We start from the raw sequence: 23,436 nt of genomic DNA, 5'->3' as shown, positions 1-23,436 counted from the left end.
TTTGCTTATTCTTTGCCTCCTGCTACTAGAATATAACCTCCTCAAGGGCAGAGTCTTCATTTGCGATAATGTAGAAAATAATTCCAGATCTTGGAGTGCCTCAGTTCATCATTATAAATATTATTATTCTACGATGTATAGTATGAGTTGAAAAATATGCACATAATGGCTGAAAGAAGAATCTAGTTAACCAAATGCCACCAAAAGACCCTGACAAAAGCAACAAAAAACTCCCCCAAATAACCCAGAATGTTTACAATATGAGTGTCACCATTGAAAGAAGAGCAACCTGGGAAAGACCTGCATAAAATGCTTCTTTGAGGTCCAATATCTTAAGTCTGGAGTTGAAGTCCTTTCACAGGCAGGCAATCTCAACCTAATTTTTTGAAGAGCAATAAAAATTCTCATGAAAGCTTTTTGCTATTTCAAACGAGGAAGCCGCTTTTCAAAATTAAAACTCTCCCAACCTTAAATGTCAAAACAAAAAGACATAAGCCCTATGACCAAGCTATCAGAGGACAAATCTAGGGTTTTCAAATCACTACATGCTCGCATATATTTCACATGTGCACTTAAATCACTCATTTACTTTTGTTTAAAAACAAAAAGAAAAGATAATTTCACTTTTTTTCTCTCCCCAAAGCCCAGTACATAGTTATATATTCTAGTCGTAAGTTCTTCTGGTTCTTCTATGTGAGCCACCACCACAGCATGGCTACTGATGGATGAGTGGTGTGGTTCTGTCCCCAGGAACCGAATCTGGGCTGCTGAAGCAGAGCACGCCAAACTTTAACCACTAGGCCATCAGGGCTGGCTCTAATTTCACTTTTTTTTTTTTAAAGATTTTATTTTTCCTGTTTCTCCCCAAAGCCCCCAGGTACATAGTTGTATATTTTTAGTTGTGAGTCCTTCTGGTTGTGCTATGTGGGATGCCGCCTCAGCATGGCTTGATGAGTGGTGCCATGTCTGTGCCCAGGATCCGAACTGGTGAAACACTGGGCCGCCGAAGCAGAGTGCGCAAGCTTAACCACTTGGCCACAGGGTCAGCCCCTCTAATTTCACTTTTGATAAAAGTATGTTATAAGCTAACTCCTCTGGCTGTTCCATCCCATGAGGCCGACAGGACTTCAAAGTTAACTGTCCTCAGAGAGGCCACCTGCTGTGGTGGTTAAGAGCATGGAGTTGGGAGCCAGACTGACAGGAGAGGGGCAACCCTGGCTCTGACACTTCTTACTTGCGTCAGTTGGGCAAGTCACTTAACCTCTCTGTGCCTCAGTTTATTTTATCTATAAAATTGTAGCAATAATAACAGTACCTAATTCTTGAGATGGTGATGAGGATTAAAATGATTAAATATTTTAAACAGTAAATGCTGCACCCAGTAAATGCTACATAAATAACTGTTAGCTATTACCATAACCAGTGGCTTCCGACTTTTGAGGATCTAAGAATCACCCAGTGTGCTTGGTATGAAGCAGGCTCCCTGAGCTGTCCTCCATAAATGCTAATTTAATAGAGCTGGAGGGGGCCCAGGGATCTGCAAGTTTCAGGGCAGAGCTAGCTGCCATACTTTCCAGCCAAACCCAGTTCTCTCTGGTAACTCATGGACACATTCATTACCATTTAAGCTAAAATCTATGGAAGAAAAAACTGAAATATGCTCATTTATCATCTTTGTGGCCGAAATGATGGATTCTACAAGACTGTCCTGTAAGAATCCACAGCTCAACACTAAACACCCAGCACATTCTCCTGTCTTCCTCTAAAGCCCCTGGTCTTTCTCCTTCCCCACCTCTTGCCATCATCACGGCTCAAATGCTTATAAGTGGTTTCCATAGTCTCCTTAGATCATTCAACCGATCCCTAACAACTTCTGGTTCTTCTGGTTTTTCCTTGTTGACCGAGGAAAAGGCACTACAATTTAAATAGCAGATATTAACTTGGGCAATTAGAATTGCAATTGGGAGACACAGATTCAGGCAGAAACCCAAAATATGCTCTGATTGCAGGAGAGGAGCTTCGGGGTTTTACGGGAAAAAAGGGAGGATGAGGGGAGTTGTATTAAAGAAGAGTTCTTTGGTTCTAGATGAGGTAAGGCTAGGTTTGTACTGCATTGATTGGTTAGCTATTTGGTCATCAGCAAAGTCCAGTTTTTTAAATCCTTACAAACAGGTTATTCTGTCCTTACTGACTTCTTGGAGTGTTGGTGGTTTGGTCCAATTTGGAAGATAGAGAAAACACGACGTGCAAGGCAATTCCTCTGAAATGGTTGCTTTGGCTGTATGTTAATATAGCTCCACTCATGTCTTCGTTCACACCTCTAAGGAGAGTCCCTCTGGCCCCTAATCCTTTGCTCTTCTTCTGCATTTCCTCCAGTACCAGGAATAATCAGCAAACCATCATCACTCCACGGCTCTGAAGTACCAAAGGATGCGATTCGCAGACTCCAATGCAAACGCAACAGCACACTTGGAGGAGAAAGCAAAGTTCATGGTTGAGATGCAAGTTTCATGCAAGACATCCTCACATGGCTTTAAGGGAAAGGGGAGGGTGAGAGCATGGAGAAAGCGGAAGGGGAGCTGACAGAGAGGAGCCCATGACCAGGTTTAGGAGTAGTTATTGTCACTACTGTCACCTTAGTATTCAGAGTAATAACTGCTCCAAAGAAGGGGTGTGGGAACTGAGGACACAGAAGATCACCAACCACATGTAGAAGGTGGCAGGTCCCAGAAGAAAGCCCTCAGAAAAAGAAGTCAGCAAAAGTTAAAAAATTAGATAGGAGCCAGCCCTGATGGCCTTAGTGGTTAAACTTTGGTGCTCTCGCTGCTCCGGTGGCTCAGGAACCACACCACCCATCTCTCAGTTGCCATGCTGTGGTGGCGTCCCACGTAGAAGAACTAGAAGGACTTACTACTAGGATATACAACCATGCACAGGGGCTCTGGGGAAAAAAGAAAAAAAAGAAAAGAAAGGAGGAAGATTGGCAACAGATGTTAGCTCAGGATGAATCCTTCCCTAAACAAACCCCTTAGATCATATCAACGCCAAATATCTTCCTCGTAATTGGTTGCTGAGTGATTAGTTTTAGCAGTCACCTAGCTGTCCTTTAGACCTCTAAAGTTTGCTGGAGTGCTGAGGGGAGGAGGGGGTGTGTTAATTCCTATGGGGACAGGGTATTTTCAGGTCCTTTTGCTCCATTGGATGTGTTAGAAAACAGTAGTTCATGGGTATGTCTTTTTGTCTGAAATAAAAGTGACCTCTCCTCAGGGAAAACTGGCCACCAGCATGAATGGAAGGCAGTTTGCCAACAGAAGGGCATAGATAGAACCTCTGTGGTTGTGGATTTGACCTTAGGAAGTACAATGATGACAGCCTTGCACATTTAGGAAGGATCTCCCCACCCCACCCCCACTTATTATGCTTCAATACACCGTCCCAGAGGAGGATCTGAACGTGCTGAAAATCCTTTTCTTCCTCAGAGTCACAGCCTAGCAGGCTCCAGCCAAGGGTGGGGTGGGCTCCACTCCTGCTTCCTGTTGGGGAGAAATTCCCCACGCATTTCTGCACCTCTTCTTACCGCTCTTGTCCCAGACTATCTTTTCAAGGATATCTGAGAGAGTGTCTCACTTTGCAAGAGACGCCAGATTTCTTTTCTGACCAGGATGATAAAGACAACGTTTCCTCTGGGGAAAAGGTCGGGGTGCAGGGATTGCTAAGATCTCCTTCAAAGTATTGGGGTTCACTGGCTGTGACACAGATGCGCTGTGGGTGAACTACCCACCCAGGCCCTCCTCTGCATCACCCCCATGGGACTTTGGGGGTGAAAGGAAGAAACTGAACAGGAAGCTCATGCTGACTGTTCTGTCCTGAGTTACACAGTCATGAGGTACTTTTAGTTTCTGACCCAGGGAGCTTCTGTCTTCTGCCAGCATCTATAAAACTGTGGTCGGCTAATTGCGTCTAAGCAAGGTAAAATCTCAGACCCTTTACAGTTTTCACACTTCCTCTGCCTTTTCCCCCAAACCCAGGCAGCTGGCAGATCCCAGCTACCTCCTCCTGTGATTCAGCACTAACCCACAGGGGCTCAGATAGTCCTACCAGCCGCAAAGCTGTCCACAAGACTCTCAGAAATCACCACCCTGGGAGCAGCGTCCCGCTCCCCTTCCACACTCCCCCAGGAGCCGGCTGTACCGGGGCTGGGTCTCTGGGTCACTATGGGGCGGGGGGTTGGGGCCGGGGTGGGGAAGGCAAGTGAGGATGAGGCTCCTTCAGCTTGCTGTCAGTTCTCTCCGGAGAGAACAATCGGCCGAGAGCGCAGGGACTTGGGAAAATTGTCCCAACTCCCCAATCTGCGCCTCTAGAAAGAAGCGAGGCGGAGGGCCGTGGAGCAGATTGGCGAGGACCGCCGGGGGAGGAGGGAGGCGTGGAGGGGAAGAGGCAGCAAAATAGAGAGACCGTCCTCAATCCAGTGCCGCAACTTCTCCGGGCCCGGGCGCATTCGATGGTGAGGACGCAGAGCGGCCGGTAGGACTTGTGGCCGGTGTTCTCGGCCATGCCCTTGCCCCAGAAGTCGTTGGTGAAGATGCCCCAGCGCAGCGGGGCGCCGGGCCGCACGTCGGGGTTGTTCACGATCGCCCACACGTCGTCGTGCACGAACTCGCCCTGCAGGGAGCGGCCGTAGCACAGGCAGCTCGCCCCGGCCAGCAGCGCCGCAGCCCCGGCCGGCGCGAGTCCGCAGCCCCGCTGCCGGGAGGGCGCGCGGTCCCCGCCGCCGCCTCGGGCAGAGCTGGTCACCACCATCGCGCCGCCGCCGCCGCCGCTGCCCTGGCCTCTCCTGGGCGTCTGGCAACCTCCCCGGCCGGGGCCCCGGCGGCGCGCGGCGGCTGCCCGGAGGCGGGCTCGGGCATGGTGCGGCGGCCGCTGGATCCGCCGCTGGCGCCCCGCGCTCCGCCGCCGCCTGCGCCGGCGAGTTGGCCCAGCTGCAAATAAACAGCAGTCCCCCCCCTCCCCCGGCCATCGCCACCTCCTCCGCCCCACTGCGCATGCCCCGCGCGCTCTTTCCTCCACCCCCCCAATCCCCGGACGCTGGCCGCTCTCTCCCCGCACCCGGCACCCTCAGCCCCTGCCCGGCTCCCGCCGCCCTCAGCCCGCGGGCGCCCGAGTCCCCCGGCGGCCCGAGTCCGCGCGCAGGTGGAGCGGAAGGCGCGGCGCGGGGCGGCCGGAGGGCCGGGGTAGGGGCGTCCGGGGTCCGGTCTGGGGCGCCCGGCGATGCGCACCGCCCCCCATCCACCTCCTCCCTCAGAACCGGGCCGGGGAGGCCGCATTGGCCGGCGCCTCCGGGCCCGGGGCCAGGACGGGCTGAGCAGGTGCGCACCCTGGACCCCCACCCCACGCGCCGAGGGAGGAAAGTGGCTGCTGCTCCCGGGAAGTTCCCGGCTCTTCAGCACCCGGGACAACAGCAGCGGCGTCGCCCGGGGACACGCTCTCGGCCCGGCCCCCGCGCTCGCGTCCCGTCGCCGTCCCCGCGGTCTCCTTCCCGGGCCTTTCTGTCCCCCACCCGCCTGCGTCCCGCAGTGGCGGCCTCCGGGTGGAGGAGCCCGCGGGGAAAGGGCGCTTCCAGCAGCTTTCCGAAAGCCCAGAGGAGGGGCCTCCCCGGCCCAGGGCTCCTGCCCGCCGGCCCGGTTCGGTCAGAGGCGCCCGGCTCTTTCCCGTCACCGCCCGTCGCTCTGCTGGCGCCTAGGAAAAGTCCCGGGTTCGATTTTGGTTTGGGGCTGGGGGCTAAGTTGGTTTCAGAAACATTTCTCCTCATTTCATTTTCTATGTAAACTCTTGAGATAATACGGAAGATGCCGAGCAAATTCCTCTTTCTTGTCATCCAAGTGGATCACCTGGGTCTGATGGTTATTTTCTCGGCTTTGCATGTGTGTGAACTGTTTGTGCTGATACGAAAAGAACTGCGCGAGTCCTCTGGCTTTGACCCCTAAACTTGCCTGTCTGAAAGATTGTTTTGTATTTTAAAATATTAATTATCACATGTAAGCAAATTAGATATCTCAGGGTGCTGATTGCTTGATTTATCTTGAGGTTTGCAAATCTACTAACTCTTTCAGCCCGTTGAAACTTACCATTGCTGCATGTTACTGTGTTCAGTTACCTGGAATTTGACACATCCAAATAGAAAAACTTAAAAATGCCTAATTCTTCATTGATTTGGCTTTTTTCTTCCCAAATTTATTCCAAACAAAAGAATTCGAATTTGGGTGTTTTTTTTTAAGCTTAAATAAATAGAGTAATAAAAAAAGAATTCTAGGCAAAAATATTTGAGTAGTTGAACACTCATTGAATGGAGTGGTGCATTCACCTGGAACAAACATGTTCCAAGACAGACTGCATTTATTCATTTTCCATTCACTTTTGGTGACCTAAAAACTACTGAATGGGAAATGAGATTGAAAATTCAGAGCATAAATGTTTTCATCAAAGTTATTTTACACTCTGGTAGCTTTAGCTCTTTCTTGGGCTGGATCTGTCTCTGCACACAGGACCCTGCCTCCCAGGGGACAGACGCTGCAGCCACCCCTCTTTCCTGCCCATCAGACGAATTCACTTATCCTGTGGGTATAATCTGTGCTGACATGTGCATGGCACTGGCCTGGATGGCCAACTCTGCGCAAAGTTGGTGTGTATGTGTGAAATTAATTCCATGATGTTCTAGATATCTATGTTAGGGTTCTCCAGAGAAACAGAACCAATAGGAGATATATATATATAAATATTTATATACATAATATATAATATTTAATAATATTAAATATGAAATTAATAATGTTTAATAATATATATTTAATATGTAATATATAATATAAAAACATATAGTTTATATATAAATATTTATATATTTATAATATATAATATATAAATATATAAATGTTATATATTTTTATATATAAATATATACAAAATAAGGAATTGGCTCACTTGATTATGGAGGCTGGCAAGTCCCAGAAAAGCTGGAGACCCAGGACTACCAATGATGGAGTTTGGCGGAGGCTTGAGACGGAGGGAGAGTTGATGTTTCAGTTTGATTCTGAAAGCCGTCAGACAGGCGGAATTCCCTCTTATTCAGGGTAAATGTCAGCCTTTTTGTTCTATTCAGGCCTTCAACTGATTGGATGAGGCCCACCCCCATTAGAGAGAGCAATCTTCTTTACTCAGCCTATCAATTTAAATGTTAAACTCATCCAAAAACACCCTCACAGAAACACCCAGAGTAATCTTTGACCTGTGGCCCAGTCAAGTTGTCGTATACAGTTAACCATCACAATTTCTAAGTTAATAGGTAAATAGAATAGTGAAATTGTCCTGGTTAGTAGGTGTAATAGGGTTGACGTGCTAAGCTTCTCAAGAAACATGCTCATATTTTTTACAGGAGTTTTGTAGTGACAAAGTCTTAACCCAACAGAGTGGTTTAATTATAGTTCTTTGCTATAGAGAACGGGTCTTCTCTTCTTCTTCAAATCACCCTCAAATCTAGCCCCGCCCATCCACTTCTCTGAGTTGTCTCCTTTTTCTAAGGAACCCAACATGAGTTTTCGCGACAATGGAAGAGGTGAAGAACAGTGCTCAAGTGCAGAGCCCTGGGGCTCCAGAGAAATGCCCAGAGGACCAGGGAGAAAAGAAACTTCCAGGCTTGATTCCAGGTTTCTGAGCACCAGGCATTTCATTAAGCTTTCCTTTAGGTTCAGTGGTGTCTATATCCTGTCTGGTTCAGATGATGCATTTGAAATTAATTTTTAAAAATTCTTAAGATATCTTACATCTTCTTAGAGACAAAGCAATAAATAAATATTTTAAATATTAAACTTTTTTTGTGTGTAACTTCATCTTTCCTGCATTGAGTACTGCTCCGTGTTAAGAGAAATAGTGGAAAGGTGTTAATGTCTGAGAGAGAAGCTTGACACTACCATGCCAGCCCGTCGAGCTGTCTGCCTCTCTCTTAAAGCGTGGGACACTTAGTTTGGCTACAAAAGGGACTGCACAGGAATTAGATTTCAGCCTTGTTATTTAGTCTCTGCTAATATTGAAAGCATTTATTGTCGCTACTTCTTTCTGAGACACCTTTTGTCCACCTACAGAAATTTAAAACAATTATCATTGAATGCTTCTCTGAGCCTCACCCAGATTAAGTCACCCACGCAAATGAGGAAGAACTATGTGTCTGAGGGAAATTAGAAAGGAGCTAAAATAAATCAAGGGCAAGAAGGTTTTATGAAATTTGAAATTTATTCTATTATGATTTTATTCAATGGTTGCCTTTCATGCTTTTTCTGCATAATTACATATACGGTTCAGGTATGTCCAATATCATTGGTAAATACATTAGCCCAGTGACATAAAGACAGAAAGGATGAATGTAGAACTAAGTGGAAAAAATTATTTTTCTTATAATAATTAAAATATTACTGGTTCTTGAAGAAATGCAGAAGAGTATAAAAAAGAAAATAAAAATATTCTCATCCTATCACCCAGAAATAACCACTGCAAATACTTAGGTATATTTATTCTAGTTTTTTATCAATGCATAAAAATACATTTTCTTTAATGTATCTTGGGATTATGCTGTATCTGCTACTCCATAGAAAGCTTTTTTTGAACTTAGTAGATAATAAATTTTTTCATGCAATTAATCATTCTGTTATAAAATATCTAACAGTTGTATAGAGTAACATATGGATGAACCACAATGAAGCTAGCCAATTACGTTTTTCTTGACTATTTAAGTTGCCTTTAGTTGGCTTTTGATATATAAAAAAACTTACATCAAATATCAAACCCAAGAAAAACTATTTCAATTATTCTCACACTTATAGCATACATTTGTCCTATATTTTGATGGAAATTTGTCTGGTATGAATTATTTCTAGAAATTATTGTCCAAGAGCACATTATAATCTTGAGTTTCAATGTTCATATCTACTCCATATAGCTCAATGGCTGACAAGACCAAGCTTGCCCTCAACAGGAGCAAACCCACGTGTGTCGTACTCTCTGTCTTAGAACTGCATCCACCAGAGTTTGACACCAGAGTTCCAGTGCTTACCCGGAAGTTATAAATCCCATCCTGCCTCACTCTTCCCCCTCATGTTTGGTCTTTGCCCCAAATTTGTAAGCTCCTAAGATGCAGGATAGTAATATATCTTCTCCTTAGCCCTTATTCCCATGTTATTTGTTTTTTTTTCATCCTTGAACAATAATTAAGGCAGTGTCATGTTGGTGCATAGACAGAGAAACAGAACAGTGGAACAGAATAAAGAGTCCAGAAACAGACCTACTCCTATACAGACAGTTACCTATTGCCAAGGTCCCACTGCAGTCTGGGGAATGTGTTGGTCTTTTAAGTAAATGGGGCTGGGTCAATTAGATACCAATATGGAAAAAAAGAACTAGAATCTTGACTCTTACCTCACACCTTACACAAAATCCATTCTAGATGGATCGGATCTAAATGTGAAAGGTGAAATATCAAAACTTCTATATGACAACAAAGGAGATTGTTCTCATGGCCTTAGGTAGGCAAATATTGCTTTTAAAGCCTCAGAAGCACTAACTTAAAAATATTGATACACCGGACTTCATTAAAATTATGAACTTCTATTCAACAAAAGCAACCACTAAGAGAGTCAAGTCAAGCCACGTTTTGAAGTAGATCCACAGGCAGATGCTTTGCTATGCTAATTCTTATTTATTCATTTGTGTTTTTAGGTGAAAGGCCTTAAGTGAAAAATAGATTTTATTGAATAATAAAGGCTATTGAATGGGAAATAGCTTCCCTAACAAATTTATAGCATTTGGTCAAAATTTGAGAAGTTTCTTAGAACAAAAGTAAGATCCAAAACAAGATATGGCTTTGCAAATTAAAAAATAAAAAAACAAATGTAGTGCGAAACTTTCATGTCTGTGATGATTAATTTTAGGTGTTAACTTGACAGGGTCAAGGAGTGCCCAGCTATTTGGTTAAACATTCAAAGTGTGTCTGTGACAGTGTTTCTGGATGATATAGCATTTGAATCAGTAGACTGACCCAAGTAGATTGCCCCCCTAGCACCCAATATGGGTGGGCATCACCCAATCTGTTTAGGGCCTGAATAGAACAAGAAAGAAGGGACGGAAGAAGGGAGAATTCACTCTCTGCCAGACCGTTTGACCTGGGGTATTGGTCTTTTCCTAACCTTGATTGTGACTTGCACCATTGGTTTCCTGGTCCTCAGGCCTTCTCTCTCGGACTGGAGCTATACCATTGGATTTCCTGGGTCTCCAGCTTGAAAATGATAGATTGTGGGACTTCTCACCCTCCATAATCAGATGAGACAACTCCTTATAATACATATAAGGAATTTCTCTGGACAACCCTGACTAATGCAGATCTTGGTAGTGGGAGTGGTGCTAGAGGAACAGAATTTTACATATAGGTTTTATGAATTGGTTCTGGAGTTTCTGGAATTGGCTTGCTAATCTATTAGATTTAAAGAAGCTAATGACTATTTCCAGTAGTAAAGAGCACTGATAGTCCATGCTGTGATCTGGCTATAGAGAAAATATCTCAACTGGCTGTTCCTAATCAACCACTTTTAAGATGCAGGAGTCTTGGTGACGGTGTACATGATACTTCTGAACATTTTTGGAAAACTAATGAATACAATGAGTTGCCTGGTTGTTCCTAACATCACTGGACAAAGTGGTGAAAGAAGAGGATGAGCCCAGAGATTCTAATTCCCAGCCCAATTACTGCATAAATGACCTCAGAGCTTCCATGTGTACCCTGAAGGAGACACCTGAGCTCACATCTGTTGACAATCTTTTTTTTTCTTTTTTCTTCTTCTTCTCCCCAAAGCCCCCCAGTACATAGCTGTATATTCTAGTTGTGGGTCCTTCTGGTTGTGCTATGTGGGATGCTGCCTCAGCATGGCTTGATGAACGGTGCCGTGTCCACGCCCAGGATCCAAACTGGCGAAACCCTGGGCTGCCGAAGCAGAGTGCCCGAACTTAACCACTCAGCCATGGGGTGGTCCCCAAGACCTTTGTTTCTTATAGCTGCAGGGCTGAGGTTGCTGAAAATCAAACGCAGAATCTCACCCTGTGACTGGCTGAATTACAGTGCAAGTGAACCCCCAGCCTCACAGGCTGTCAATTGTTAAAGTGAAGGTGTTGATTGGGAAGGAGTGGGCCCCTGAAAGTTGGAATGGAGCTGTATGGGAAGACCCTGATGAAGCTAGTAACACTGAGTCTCTAAATGCTGGTGAGTCTTCTTTGCCAGTGGAAGGAGACTCCTCCCCCACAGCAGAAGCAGCCTCCTCACCTCGGTAGAAGCGGCCTCCTCACTCCCAGTAGGATGGGGGGATAGGTTAATCTGAGGGGATTAACCCTGCTTTACCTAAGGAAATTATAATGGCCTCCCCTGAGGCAGTTGCCATATAAGACAATGCTAATTCTCCACAGGACCCACCTCCACCACCCCTCTTTCCTTCTAGACCTATACCTGGCCTCAAGTCCCAGCAGACCCCTAAAGTGTGACCCATGAGGATGTACACTACACTCCAAAAGAACTACCTGAGTTTTCTAATTTATACAGACAGAAATCCAGGGCACAGGTGTGGGAATGGATCCTAAGGGTGCGAGATAATGGTGGCAGGAACGTAAAGTTGGATGAGGCCCAATTTATTGATATGTGCTCAGTAATAGTGATTCTGCATTTCATGTTACATCTTGGGGAGTTACAAGGAGTTCTAACAGTTTGATCAGTTGGTTGGCTGAAACATGGAAAAAAGGTGGCCCACATGGAGTGAACCGGAAATGCTGGACCTGCCTTGGTTTATTGTAGAGGAAAGGATTCAAAGGCTTAGGGAGATTGGAATGTTTGAGTGGGTTTGTCATTTAAGACCTGCTCACCCACATTGGGAGGGTCCAGAAGACATACCTTTCCCCAATACTGTGAGAAATTGTGAGGGGCGCCCTGCCATCCTTGAAGAGCTCTATGATTGCTCTTCTCTGTAGACCAGACCTCAGAGTGGCAACTGGTCACTGAATTGGGAAATATAAATGTGATGGGAGTAATTGGATCCCAGGGAGGCAGGGGCCAAGTGGCTGAACTCAACTGCTAAAGGCAAGGTGGGCATTGTTACCATACTGGACAGCAGCAACAGAGGAGCAATCAGAATAGTCGGACTCAGGTAGACCTATGGTGTTGGCTGGTTGATCATTGTGTTCCTAGTGAAATAGATGTGAAGCCTACAAATTCTTACTTGATCTGTATAACCAGAAAAGTTCTAGGTCAGGTGAACAAAAAGTCTAACCTGAATCATAAAAATAGGGAGTCATGGCCCCTCAATCAATTTCTAGACATGAGTCAGTTTGAAAATTCAGAACACCTTGAATGAAGGGGAGACTGGGTCCCCTTGAGGAAGGACCCCACGACACTACCAAAAATGTATACAGTTAATCTTTCTTCTAGCCTTCCCCAAATGGACCTATAGACTTTTACCAGGATAACTATTCATTGGGGAGAAGGAAATAATGAGAGATTCTGGGGGACTACTGGACACTGGCTCTGAACTAATTCCAAAAAACCCAAAATGTCACTGGTCCAAAATGTCCAAACCCAAAACGTCCACCAGCGAGGTAGACCCATAGATGTCAGGTGATGAGTGGAGTTTGAGCTCACATCCTTCTCACAGTGGGCCCAGTGGGTCTCTGAACCCATCCTGCAGTTATTTCCCCAGTTCCAGAATATACATATGGAATAGACATACTTAGCAGCTGGCTAAATCCTCATATTGGTTCCCTGACCTGTGGAGTGAGGGCTGTTATGTTGGGAAATAGAAGCCACTAGAACTGCCTCTACCTAGGAAAATAGATGTAAACCAAAAGTAATATTGCATTCTTGGTGGGATCGAAGTGATTACTGCCACTGTCAAGGACTTGAAGAATTCAGGGGGTGGTGATTTCCACCAACCTGTATTCAGTTTGCCTATTTGGCCTGTGCAGAAGGCAGAAGAGGAGACATTGCAAGAGATAGTACACAAATACAAAGGATCATAAGTGACTACTATGAAATATTATGCATCAACAAATTAGATAACCTAGAAGAAATGGATAAATTCCTAGAAACATACAACCTACCAACACTGAGTCATGAAGATATAAAATATCTAAATAGACCAATTATTAATCAGGAGAAAGAATCAAAATCAAAAGCCTCCCAACAAGTAAAAATCCAAGAAAAGATGGCTTCACTGGTGAATTCTACTAAACATTTAAAGAAGAATTAATAGCAACCATTCTCAAACTCTTCTAAAAATTAGAATAGGAGGGAAACACTTCCAAACTCATTTTATGAGGCCAGCGTTTCCCTGGCACCAAAACCAGATAAAGACACTATAAGAAAACAAAGTTACAGGCCAATATTCCTGATGAACGTAGATGCAAAAATCCTCAACAAAACATTAGCAAACAGAATAGAACAGTACGTTAAAAAAAATCAAGCACCATGATCAAGTGTAATTTATTCCAGGAATGCAAGGATGGTTCAATATCCTCAAATTAATCAGTGTACCACACCACATTAACAAGATAAATTATAAAAATCATATAATCATTTCAATAGATGCAGAAAAAGCATTCAACAAAATTCAACATCCTTTCATGATAAAACTCTCAACAAAATAGATATGGAGAGAATGTATCTTAACATTATAAAAGCCAAATATGGCAAGCCCGCAGCTAACATCATACTCAATGGTGAAAAACTGAAAGGTTTTTCTGTAAGATCAGGAACAAGACAAGAATGTCCACTCTCACCACGTTTATTCAATAAGTACTAGAACTCATAGACAGAGCAGTCAGGGAAAAGAAATAAATGGTATCCAAATCATAAAGGAAGAATTAAAATTATCTCTAATTGCAGGTAACATGATATTACATATAGAAAACCCTAAAGACTCCACCAAAACTGTTAGAACTGATAAGTGAATTCAGTAAAGTTGCAAGATACAAAAATCAATATATAAAAATCAGTTGCTTTTCTATATACCAATGAACTATGAGAAAGAGAAATTAAGAAAACAATCCAATTCACAATTGCATCAAAAAGAATAAAATGCTTAGGAATAAATTTAACCAAGGAAGTGAAAGACATGTACATTGAAAACTATAAGACATTCATGAAAGAAATTGAAGAGACAAATAAATGGAAAGATATTCTGTGATCATGACTGGAAGAATTAATGTTGTCAAGATGTCTATACTACCCAAGGCAATCTACAGATTCAATGCAATCCCTATCAAAATTCTGATGGCATTTTCATAGAACTAGAACAACCAATCCTAAAATTTGTATGGAACCACAAAAGACTCAATAGCCAAAGCAACCTTGAGAAAGAAGAACAAAGCTAAAGGCATCATGTAGTAATCACAACGGTATGTTATTGGCGCAAAACACACGCACATAGATCAACAGAATAGAACAGAGAATCCAGAAATAAACCCATGCATATATGGTCAATTAACGCACGATGATGAAGAAAGATAGTGGAGAAAGATAGTCTTTTAAAATAAAAGTTATTGGGAAAACTGGATAGCCACATGCAAAAGAAAGAAACTGGACCCCTATCTTACTCCATACAAAAAAACCAACTCAAAACTGATTAAAGACTTGAATCTAAGACCTGAAACTATAAAACTCCTAGAAGGAAACAAGATGCTCCTTGACATCGGCCTTGGTGATGATTTTTTGGATTTGACACAAAAAGGAAAGGCAATAAAAGCAAAAAGAAACAAGTGGGACTACATCAAATTAAAAAAACTTTTGCACAGCAAGGGAACCATAAACAAAATGAAAAAGCAACCTATGGAATGGGAGAAAATATTTGCAAATCATATATCTGATAAGGGGTTAATATCCAAAATATATAAAGAAATCATATAACTCAATAGTAAAAACCAATCTGACTAAAAATGGACAGAGGAGCTGAATAGACATTTTTCCAGAGAAGACATACAAATGGCCAACAGGTATGTGGAAAGTTACTCAACATCAATAATGATCAGGGAACTGCAAATCAAAACCACAATGAAACATCACATCACTCCTGTTAGAATGGCTATTATCAAGAAGACAAGAGATAACAAGTGTTGGTGAGGATGTGGATAAAAGGGAACACTTTTGTACTCTTGGTGGGAATGTAAATTGGTGCAGCCACTATGGAAAACAGTATGGAAGTTCTTCAAAAAATTTAAAATAGAATTATCATATGATTCGGCAATCTCATTTCTGGGTTTATATCCAAAGGAAGTGAAAAAGGAACACCGAACATGTTCATTAAACATGAACTCCCATGTTCATTGCAACATTATTCACAATAGCCAACATATGGGAACAATTTAAATGTCCGTCAACAGATGAATGGATAAAGAAGAATTGGTGTGCATATAAATATACAGTGGAATATCATTCAGCCGTGAGAAAGAAGAAAATTCTGCCATTTGAGACATGGATGGACCTTGAGGGCATTATGTTAAGTGAAAAAAGTCAGAGAAAAATAAATACTATATGATATCATTTATGCGTGGAATCTAAAAAAGTTGAATTCACAGAAACTGAGACTAAAATGGTGATTGCCAGGGGCTGGGGAATGGGGCAAAAGAGAGATGTTGGTTAATGAGTGCAAACTTCCAGTTAGAAGAGAAGTAAGTTCTGGGGATCTAATGTACAGCATAGTGATTATAGTTAATAACACTGTATTGTATACTTGAAAGTTGCCAAGAGAATGAATCTTAAATGTTCTCATCACAAAAATGAAATGGGTAATTACGTGATGTGGTGCAGGTGTTAGCTGATGCTGTGGTGGTAATCATTTTGTGATGCATAAGTGTATCAACTCAATGCGTTGTACACCTTAAACTTACCCCATGTTATGCGCCAATTATATCTCAATAAAGCCTGGAAAAAATAAAGGAATCATTCTCTTTAACACATATTGAAATTGTAATGGGGTGGGAGGGTGTCTAGAAAAGTAAATCTATCTAAAAATTTCCCAAGTTTGCTTTTACCCTTCTGCATTCCCAAGGTTGGTCTTCCAACTCAACAAATCTGGAAATGTGATGTCAGTTTGTCCAGAGTCTTAGGGAAAAAAAACCCCAGCTTTACTGGCATAAGGCACATTAGTTTAATTTTTATCTGAAAATCAATTTAATTGTTCACAATATAAAATAACTTTCCTATATGGAACCATACTTTGGGCATCAAATCAGCTTGGTGAGTACATGAAATCAGAGGACGTCCAGAGAAAAAGCCCTCCTGAGAGAAAGTACTCCTGTCTTTATCCAATAGTGGGCATGCACTACTTCCATTTTCTCTCCAAGTTCCTTTTTTCCAATGATATACTAATTTCAATCAAATCGCTTCCAAGAGAAAGATTTATAAACTGTATAACATTACATAAATATTAGGTATTAACTTTAGAAATATCTCTAATATGAAAGCTCACTTGATGTATTTCTCTTAATATCTAGGAAAAATTTGACTTTCCTCTATGAATATGTATTTATTTATTAGGTAAGAGCTATGTAACTTCTGTTCCAGTTTTGTTTCGGCTTCCAGGAAATTTTGAGTTAGTTTTCTGCTCAGTTGTGGTAGTTATTCTTAGATTGAATTTCCAAAACAATTCTCCCTTCCATGTTGTTACATAGCCCTGTTCTTTTGTGCAAATGGATTTATTATATCTGTATTTTATTATAAACTTACATCAAATACTGACATGGAGCAAGAATATACATAATGATAATTGAAAAGAAGAAAATATTAGGTTGAACATATGAAAAATTTCCCATATTTGACCAATTTTGACCTTTGAAAATACCAGTTTCGTAAATTTTAACCTAATAATAAACAAATGAAGATGCTGTCTGAAATTACTTGAATTCATTTTTGAAAGAGGTTTTTTACCAACATCTTTAGTAAAATTTGGATCTTAATGGGAAGAACATTTTCAAGCTACAGATATATTCATTCCCCTAGAGTACTCCCTGTCACTTTAAAATTACTGAGCCAACCCTGATGCCGTAAAGGTGAAAGTTCGACGTGCTCTGCTTTGGTGGCCTGGGTTCAGTTCCGGGCACAGAACCACACTACTCGTCTGTCAGTAGCCATGCTGTGGCAGTGGCTCACATAGAAGAGCTAGAAGGACTTACAACTAGAATACATAACTATGTACTGGGACTTTGGGGAAGAAAATTTTAAAAAAAGACAGGAAGATTGGCAACAGATGTTAGCTCAGAGCGAATCTTTCCCAGGAAAAAATATAAAATAAAAATTACTCATGGGTCATTGGAACTGGACAAAAAAGATCTTCAAATCCCATTTCTATAGCAGCTTTTAGATCTTTATCACCCAGTAGTTCTTTATTCCCACTACCTATGTCCCACATATTCTGAGTAAAATATCCTCAGAAACGCCTTAGAATCTGATTTTAATAATAATTTTACAAACAAAAAATCTTTTTTTCTTTCCTTCTGAATGGAAATAAAACATACAAATTTATTTAGGTCTACTGACAATTTGCTGAAAACTTCCCCCAAACAGTGTGAATGTCCACTTCAAAATAGAACTCAAGTTCCCCTTCCTAACAATGGATGAAACAGTAACATCATTTACTTAATTTAGGCAACTGATGTAAGAAAACAACTAGTGTTTAGTCACAATTACGACAGCTGGGGTCAATTCCAAGTGTTGGCGTGAAATTCTTGTTTCTGATATTTTTCTGCTATGTGCTCACTGTGGCTGCATTGGAACAGTTAAGAGGTTTATTGTGCCTGCTGTGGACAGGGAGTCTTACAAGAACAAAACATATTTAGGCATATCATTACAGAATTAGGGTAACTTTTGTGTTTACTAGAATAAAAGCAGCAAAAGTGACTATGACAAATTGGAAGAACAATGACAACATAGCCACCATTCAGTCTTTCCCAATTTCTCCCTCCATGTTCCTCAATGGAACCCAAGGCATTAAATTACTTGTCAAGGAGCAGTTAATTCCTAAATACCAAGCCCGGACATTTTACAGCTGCTCATGTGCAACACACAACAAGCAGTTTAGGTGAAGTTGGTCTCACTACCTTGTGATGGTTGATATTATTCAGGAAAATAACAGTCCATTATCCATTAAATATTTGTAAAAAACTCTCAACATATTCCAAAATTAGAAAGGGGGATTGTCAGCTAAATTATGGATGACGTTTTCTGGACAACTCACATTATTCAAATGTGTGGAGAAAACTGGTAAGTGATTGAATTATAAGACATTTATAAAAGGGGAATATCTGACAACCCATTACTTCAGGGAAGATTGTAATAATTCTGGGTTGTGTATAGTTCAGTTTCCAGAGAGAAAAGAATGCTACTCTGAGAAAGGTTCATTTCCTTCAGAAACTCCCCCTGGCTTTGGCTCGGTTCTTCCCTTGGGGCATACAAACGCGTGCACACGCACACACATTCTCACATACTTTCTAAAAAGTTTCCTTCACCATAGTGTTCTGTGTCATTTTTAGCCAGGGGGAAGGTACTGGAAGGATATGTTCAAGATTTGGTGTTTACATGGATCATGTCATTACCATTTCCAATTTGTTGAGTGGTTTCCATGTTTCTCAGAGGTCCTCATCCTGTGAAAGCTGATGGATGGGCTGACAGAGCCATCCAGGTTTGTGTTGGTATAATATGAGCCAAGTGCCTGGAAACAATAAAACAGCAATTTTCTGAGAGATTTACTTGCAGGAAGAGCCAGGAACATAAAAGCCTTTTTCAGTTTCCCACCCTAAGCCTCCTCTTTTCTCTCAGTCCCAGGAGGGGTTTGAGAGGACTGTATCCTGTCAGGTTAATTGAGGGTGACGTTCAATGTAATCTCGGCGGCAGCTGCTGTAATGCTCCCAGGGAAGGACCACTGGAGCAGGAATCAGAAGAGCTGGGCTCTGGTGTGGCCAGAGTGGAGGCTTCATGTCATGAACAGCAGAAACAAAGGCTGCTGGGGTTAGGAAATGTCAGATCTGTTCTCCTGAAAGCTGGACAGGCCATCCAGTCATGATTTGACAAGCAATGGTTCTGGCTCCAGTAGCAGCTATGAACCAAGAGAAGGCTCCTCCCTGGTTTAGTCCATCAGAGTGGGGCCAGACTGTCTAAATTCGTCTTGGGCTTCATCCACAACACTGCATTCTCAGAGGGCTGTGCCTTGAATCCAGGTCCTTTTATATTACAAGATAAGAACGGATATGCATCCTGGGCTCACTGCCCTAGAGAAAGATTCAGGGTAAGGAGTGGACTCAAGTGATGGGAGGCGCTACTCGTGGGATCTGGGTTCCCCAAGTCGGTTTTGTAACAGCAATCAATCAATCTTAACCTTAACCCTGGAGTGCCCCGTCTGAGTCCACAGCCTGTTGGATACTTTCTGATTTAAAATACATAGAACTCTGTCAGTTCTGCCTACCGCTGCCATTTCTTCTTTGGCAAACTAAGCTCTGGCACGTAGGATTTTATTTTCATGTTCACATAGTAATCCTTGCCTCTTCCAAATGTTAAATAACCATAAACTTAAAATAAGCTATCTGAATGACTTAAGAAAATAATGATACAATAATTTCCTTCAATGGAATTTTGGTTAAGTAATGCACCAGATTTTACCCTGAAACAACCTTTTTTTTAGGTTTAAGAAATCATAAGCCTTAAACTCATGCGCAAAATGTATGACCATGTGGCAGGGTGACATGAGAAATTCCCAATGGCAGGATAACATGATGAAGACATTCACTAAAGAGCGAGAGAGGAGGAACTTTTCCCTTTCCTCCCTCAAGAGGGTGAGCAGGCTGTTGGTCTAGAGGCACGAAGTCTCCTTATCTTGGGGCAGGAGAATTAGAAGCCTTTTTAAAGCCAGGGCTAAAGGAAGAGAGAGGGCAAACCAATTATTTTCCGTTTTTTTTCTAATCCAGGGTTTTGGCTGATGAAGATGTGTCTGCTTAATCCCAGAAGGTGCAAGACTTTAACAGCATGGTCTATGGATGCCTGGGGCATGAACCCACAGTCTGCAGCCTTGAAAGTCTCAATAGGACCAATGTCCAAGCCACATGGTCACAGAAGCAATGAGTGCCATGCGTAGCAGGACTGTAAATAGCAATGACACTTGCCTTTGAGGGAGGACATGAGTTTGTACATCAAGTGATCCTCTGGGTGGCAGTCGTGATGGTCTCAAGGTGCTGGGGCTGTCCTTCAATTTTTCTGTATGGACTATGTGCCTCAAGTTTCTTGTCAGTTAAGATACTAAATATCCTTCCACTGCATGCAGATTTCACTTGATTTGGAAAAATTAAGAAATGCAATGATTCTCGCACCCGTGTACTAGGGGAGAGAATCTGTACATACTAATGAGGAGCTAGAGGTTTTGGTCCCCACTTTCTCACCCCATAGCTAGAATGGCTATTTCTTAGCTAATGAGCAGCAATCACTGCAGTTGCTCAGCAGGAGTGACCATTAATAAGAGAACTAACGGGAGCAAGGTCAGCTTAGAGCTATAAGGCAAGCATAAGTCCCAATGCGAATTTTATTCAGAATAATTAGGGTTTGCCTCTAATCCAACGGATGTGATACGCAGTAGCAAACAGCACGTAGTCCACATTCTACTTCTGACGGATGCTGGAATGAAAAGTGGTTTGAGTCTTGATTGGTTTCAACTTTACCTCAGAAAACTTGTCATCAGCTACAGGTCAGAGATTAAGACATAGTTTCCAAGTCTACCCAGAAATACTCCTAACCATCAGTCCTGGGTCAGGACCCACACCTCTGCCCTTGGCTTAGATACTGTCCTCAAAGCAGCAAAGTATTGAGCACCATCAACTTCTCCTTGGGTGAAACAATGATGGGGAGCACATCTGAAGCCATCTTTCCCAGCCAGAACTAGAAGTCAGAGGACAGGCTGGCCACGAGGGAGAGGCCGAACGGACTTCAGAGGCTCTGGCTTGGCGTCAGGAGCTGTGGAAAGCATGTGAACACTAGCCAGCTGTTGTGAGGTCTTTCCAGAGAGATGCTCCGATTGTACTGGCTCAGCCTCTCGTCTCCTGTCTGATCTTCTTACAGGCATCACCTCCAGGCCTCTGCTAGTAATGGTGCTTTCTGGATTGATGGCTCCCATTAAATGGGTTTCAGATGGTAATTTTCTGTCTAAATAGATGAGTAGGCATTTCCCTAAGTTGCATCTCATTTTACTAACATCACTAATTTCTCTGCTTTCTTGCATCCAATCAATCATTCCACTTCAACCGTGCATTTTATTAACGAGCCGCTCACTCCCTTTTCCAGATCGTTAGTGAAGATGTCAGATTCTGACCGGACCTAATGCCAGTTCCCATGGCTCAGTGCTGGCTTCCAAGAGCACTCCCCGGGGAGGCATTCATCACTCTCATACATGTGCTTTCATTATTCCAAGCCAGTTTTGACATACGTTTTGTTAACTCACTTTTAAACATTTTTTGGGATGTAGATATTAATGTTTACCCAAGAAGCTCCATTTTCGGGATGAAGGCATAGATTGTCACATGATACACAACATAACACACATAACCATGAAATTCCTGCCTCTGCTAAGTGCATGGTGGTGGTTCATTCATTCATTCACTTTTGTCTAAAGAATAGAAAAAGATTACACCCTTTGGCTATCATCCTCTCTGCTATTTATGCTGTTCCAGCAAGCACTCACTCTTGTCTAGTGATGTACGTTTTTTACTTGACAGAAGCTTCTGATTTCAAGACCATCTTGGCTAGCTCTCAGGATATTTCGTGAATATTAAGTTATTGGGTGGCTGTGAATCTTACACGGGTGGATAACATTCAACTTTGGAAAAGCCAAAGGTTTCATGACCCAAGGAGCTGGAATTACCAGCCTGTTTTCATTCACTCTCAGTATAAATATGGTTTTAAATTTGTGGCTTACATCGAAATAATTCATTAGATGAGGTTGATTTCCTTTTCTTTGTATTTCTAGGTTGCTGGGTACAGAAAGTATTCAGGTTCCAGGTGAGCCTCATCACCAACTTTTTCGTCTTTGATGTGACCAGGGGAAGTGCCTTTCTTCCTTCTATTAAAATACTTAAGAAAAAAAGTTAGCATAATGAAACCTGAATATAGCATTATATCTGTGCTATCATTTTAACATGTAAAAATATGCATTTGGACACAAGCTGAAAGAAAAAAGAAAAAGAAAAGCTTGATTTCTGAGGTTGCATAATTCTGGGTAAATTATTCTTTATTTTAGAATAATTTCCGTAGAGTTATTTGTGCACTATACTCATATATTCCAGGTTAGGATATGCTCTTCCAAAACTATGAAAATCAAGGGTGTTTAAAATCTCTTTAGGGAAAGATTTTCCCCTCAAATCTCTCAGTTTTGAGCCCAAAGTGAAAATGGATTCGCCCATTAGCCAGGCGCTGTGGTATTTTCTGAGCATAACCTATTAAATGTTTCCCAGGCAAAGAATCTCTAGTGCTACAGCTTTACCACTTCACTCTGAGTGTCATATGGGCTATTCCGTGTGATCAGTAAACCCTTCCAGAATGTTTGGTATCTCTCCCATGATGACCCTGTATGCATGTTCCAGTTACAATGATGCTTATTTAACTTAAATTGTTAAGTTAGCTTCTGCTAAATAGTATAGCATAGTGTAACGTAGGGTAGTATAGCACCGTTTACATGGATAATATATTGTGGTATAATATGTTATGCTGTATTTTTCAGTGTGGTGTATTATACTAGATATAACATAGTGCGATATGACATAGTATAGTATGGCATATAGTCTAGCATATGGTAGTATAGGATAGTGTAGAGTGATATGGTATAGAGTGGGAAAGTATGAAGTGGAATGATCAGGAGTAGAATAGTATAGTAGAGAGCTGCATAGCCTCTATACAGCATAGAATTAGAACAATGACTTTGGAATGACAGGCTTAGTTTCATATTGTGGTCCTACCACACACCGGATGTATGATCTTGGGCATATTACTTAATATCTCTGAGCCTCAGTTTCATCATCTGAAAAATGAGGGTTAAAAATACTTACCATGCATTGTGAGGATTAAATTGTTACGAGGACCACCAAGGTAATGTCCGTAAGGAATAAGCACTGACAGTTTCATAAGCCCTCAATAAACACTCTCATTTTATGTGTCTCACAGACAGTGGGATGAGTGGTGAAAGTGCTGGTTCTAAGAAAAGTGCCTTGCTAGAAGCATCTTATAAGGAGTGGCTAGGACGTGACTTAGGAGTGGTTGGGTCGTTGTATATTTCCTTCTTAAAACTAGCGTCCTAAGTGAAACTTCCAATCACTTACTGTATTTCACAAAGATAG

The 23,436-nt window shown here is 42.2% G+C and overlaps 1 protein-coding gene across 1 annotated transcript; it reads right to left on the bottom strand.

Moving 5' to 3' along the window:
- Positions 1-2,256: 2,256 nt before the first annotated feature.
- Positions 2,257-5,044, bottom strand: LOC139083437 (protein O-mannosyl-transferase TMTC1-like). The gene is made up of 3 exons (XM_070619702.1): positions 5,038-5,044; positions 4,456-4,979; positions 2,257-2,468 (listed from the first exon to the last, which is right to left on the bottom strand). The coding sequence occupies exons 1-3, from the start codon at positions 5,042-5,044 to the stop codon at positions 2,403-2,405; spliced, it is 597 nt and encodes a 198-aa protein (XP_070475803.1). The 3' UTR covers positions 2,257-2,402.
- Positions 5,045-23,436: the final 18,392 nt, after the last annotated feature.

This window comes from Equus przewalskii, chromosome 5, assembly GCF_037783145.1.
Source record: "Equus przewalskii isolate Varuska chromosome 5, EquPr2, whole genome shotgun sequence".
NCBI classification, from domain to species: domain Eukaryota; kingdom Metazoa; phylum Chordata; class Mammalia; order Perissodactyla; family Equidae; genus Equus; species Equus przewalskii.
This window is presented reverse-complemented; position numbering and strand designations above follow the sequence as displayed.

Bases quoted from the DNA above. Each gene is read 5' to 3' on its own strand.
- LOC139083437 (XM_070619702.1), bottom strand. The intron at 2,469-4,455 runs GTCTCTCTATTT...TTCTCCTCCAAG, and splicing joins GCGGCACTGGATTGAGGACG to TGTGCTGTTGCGTTTGCATT.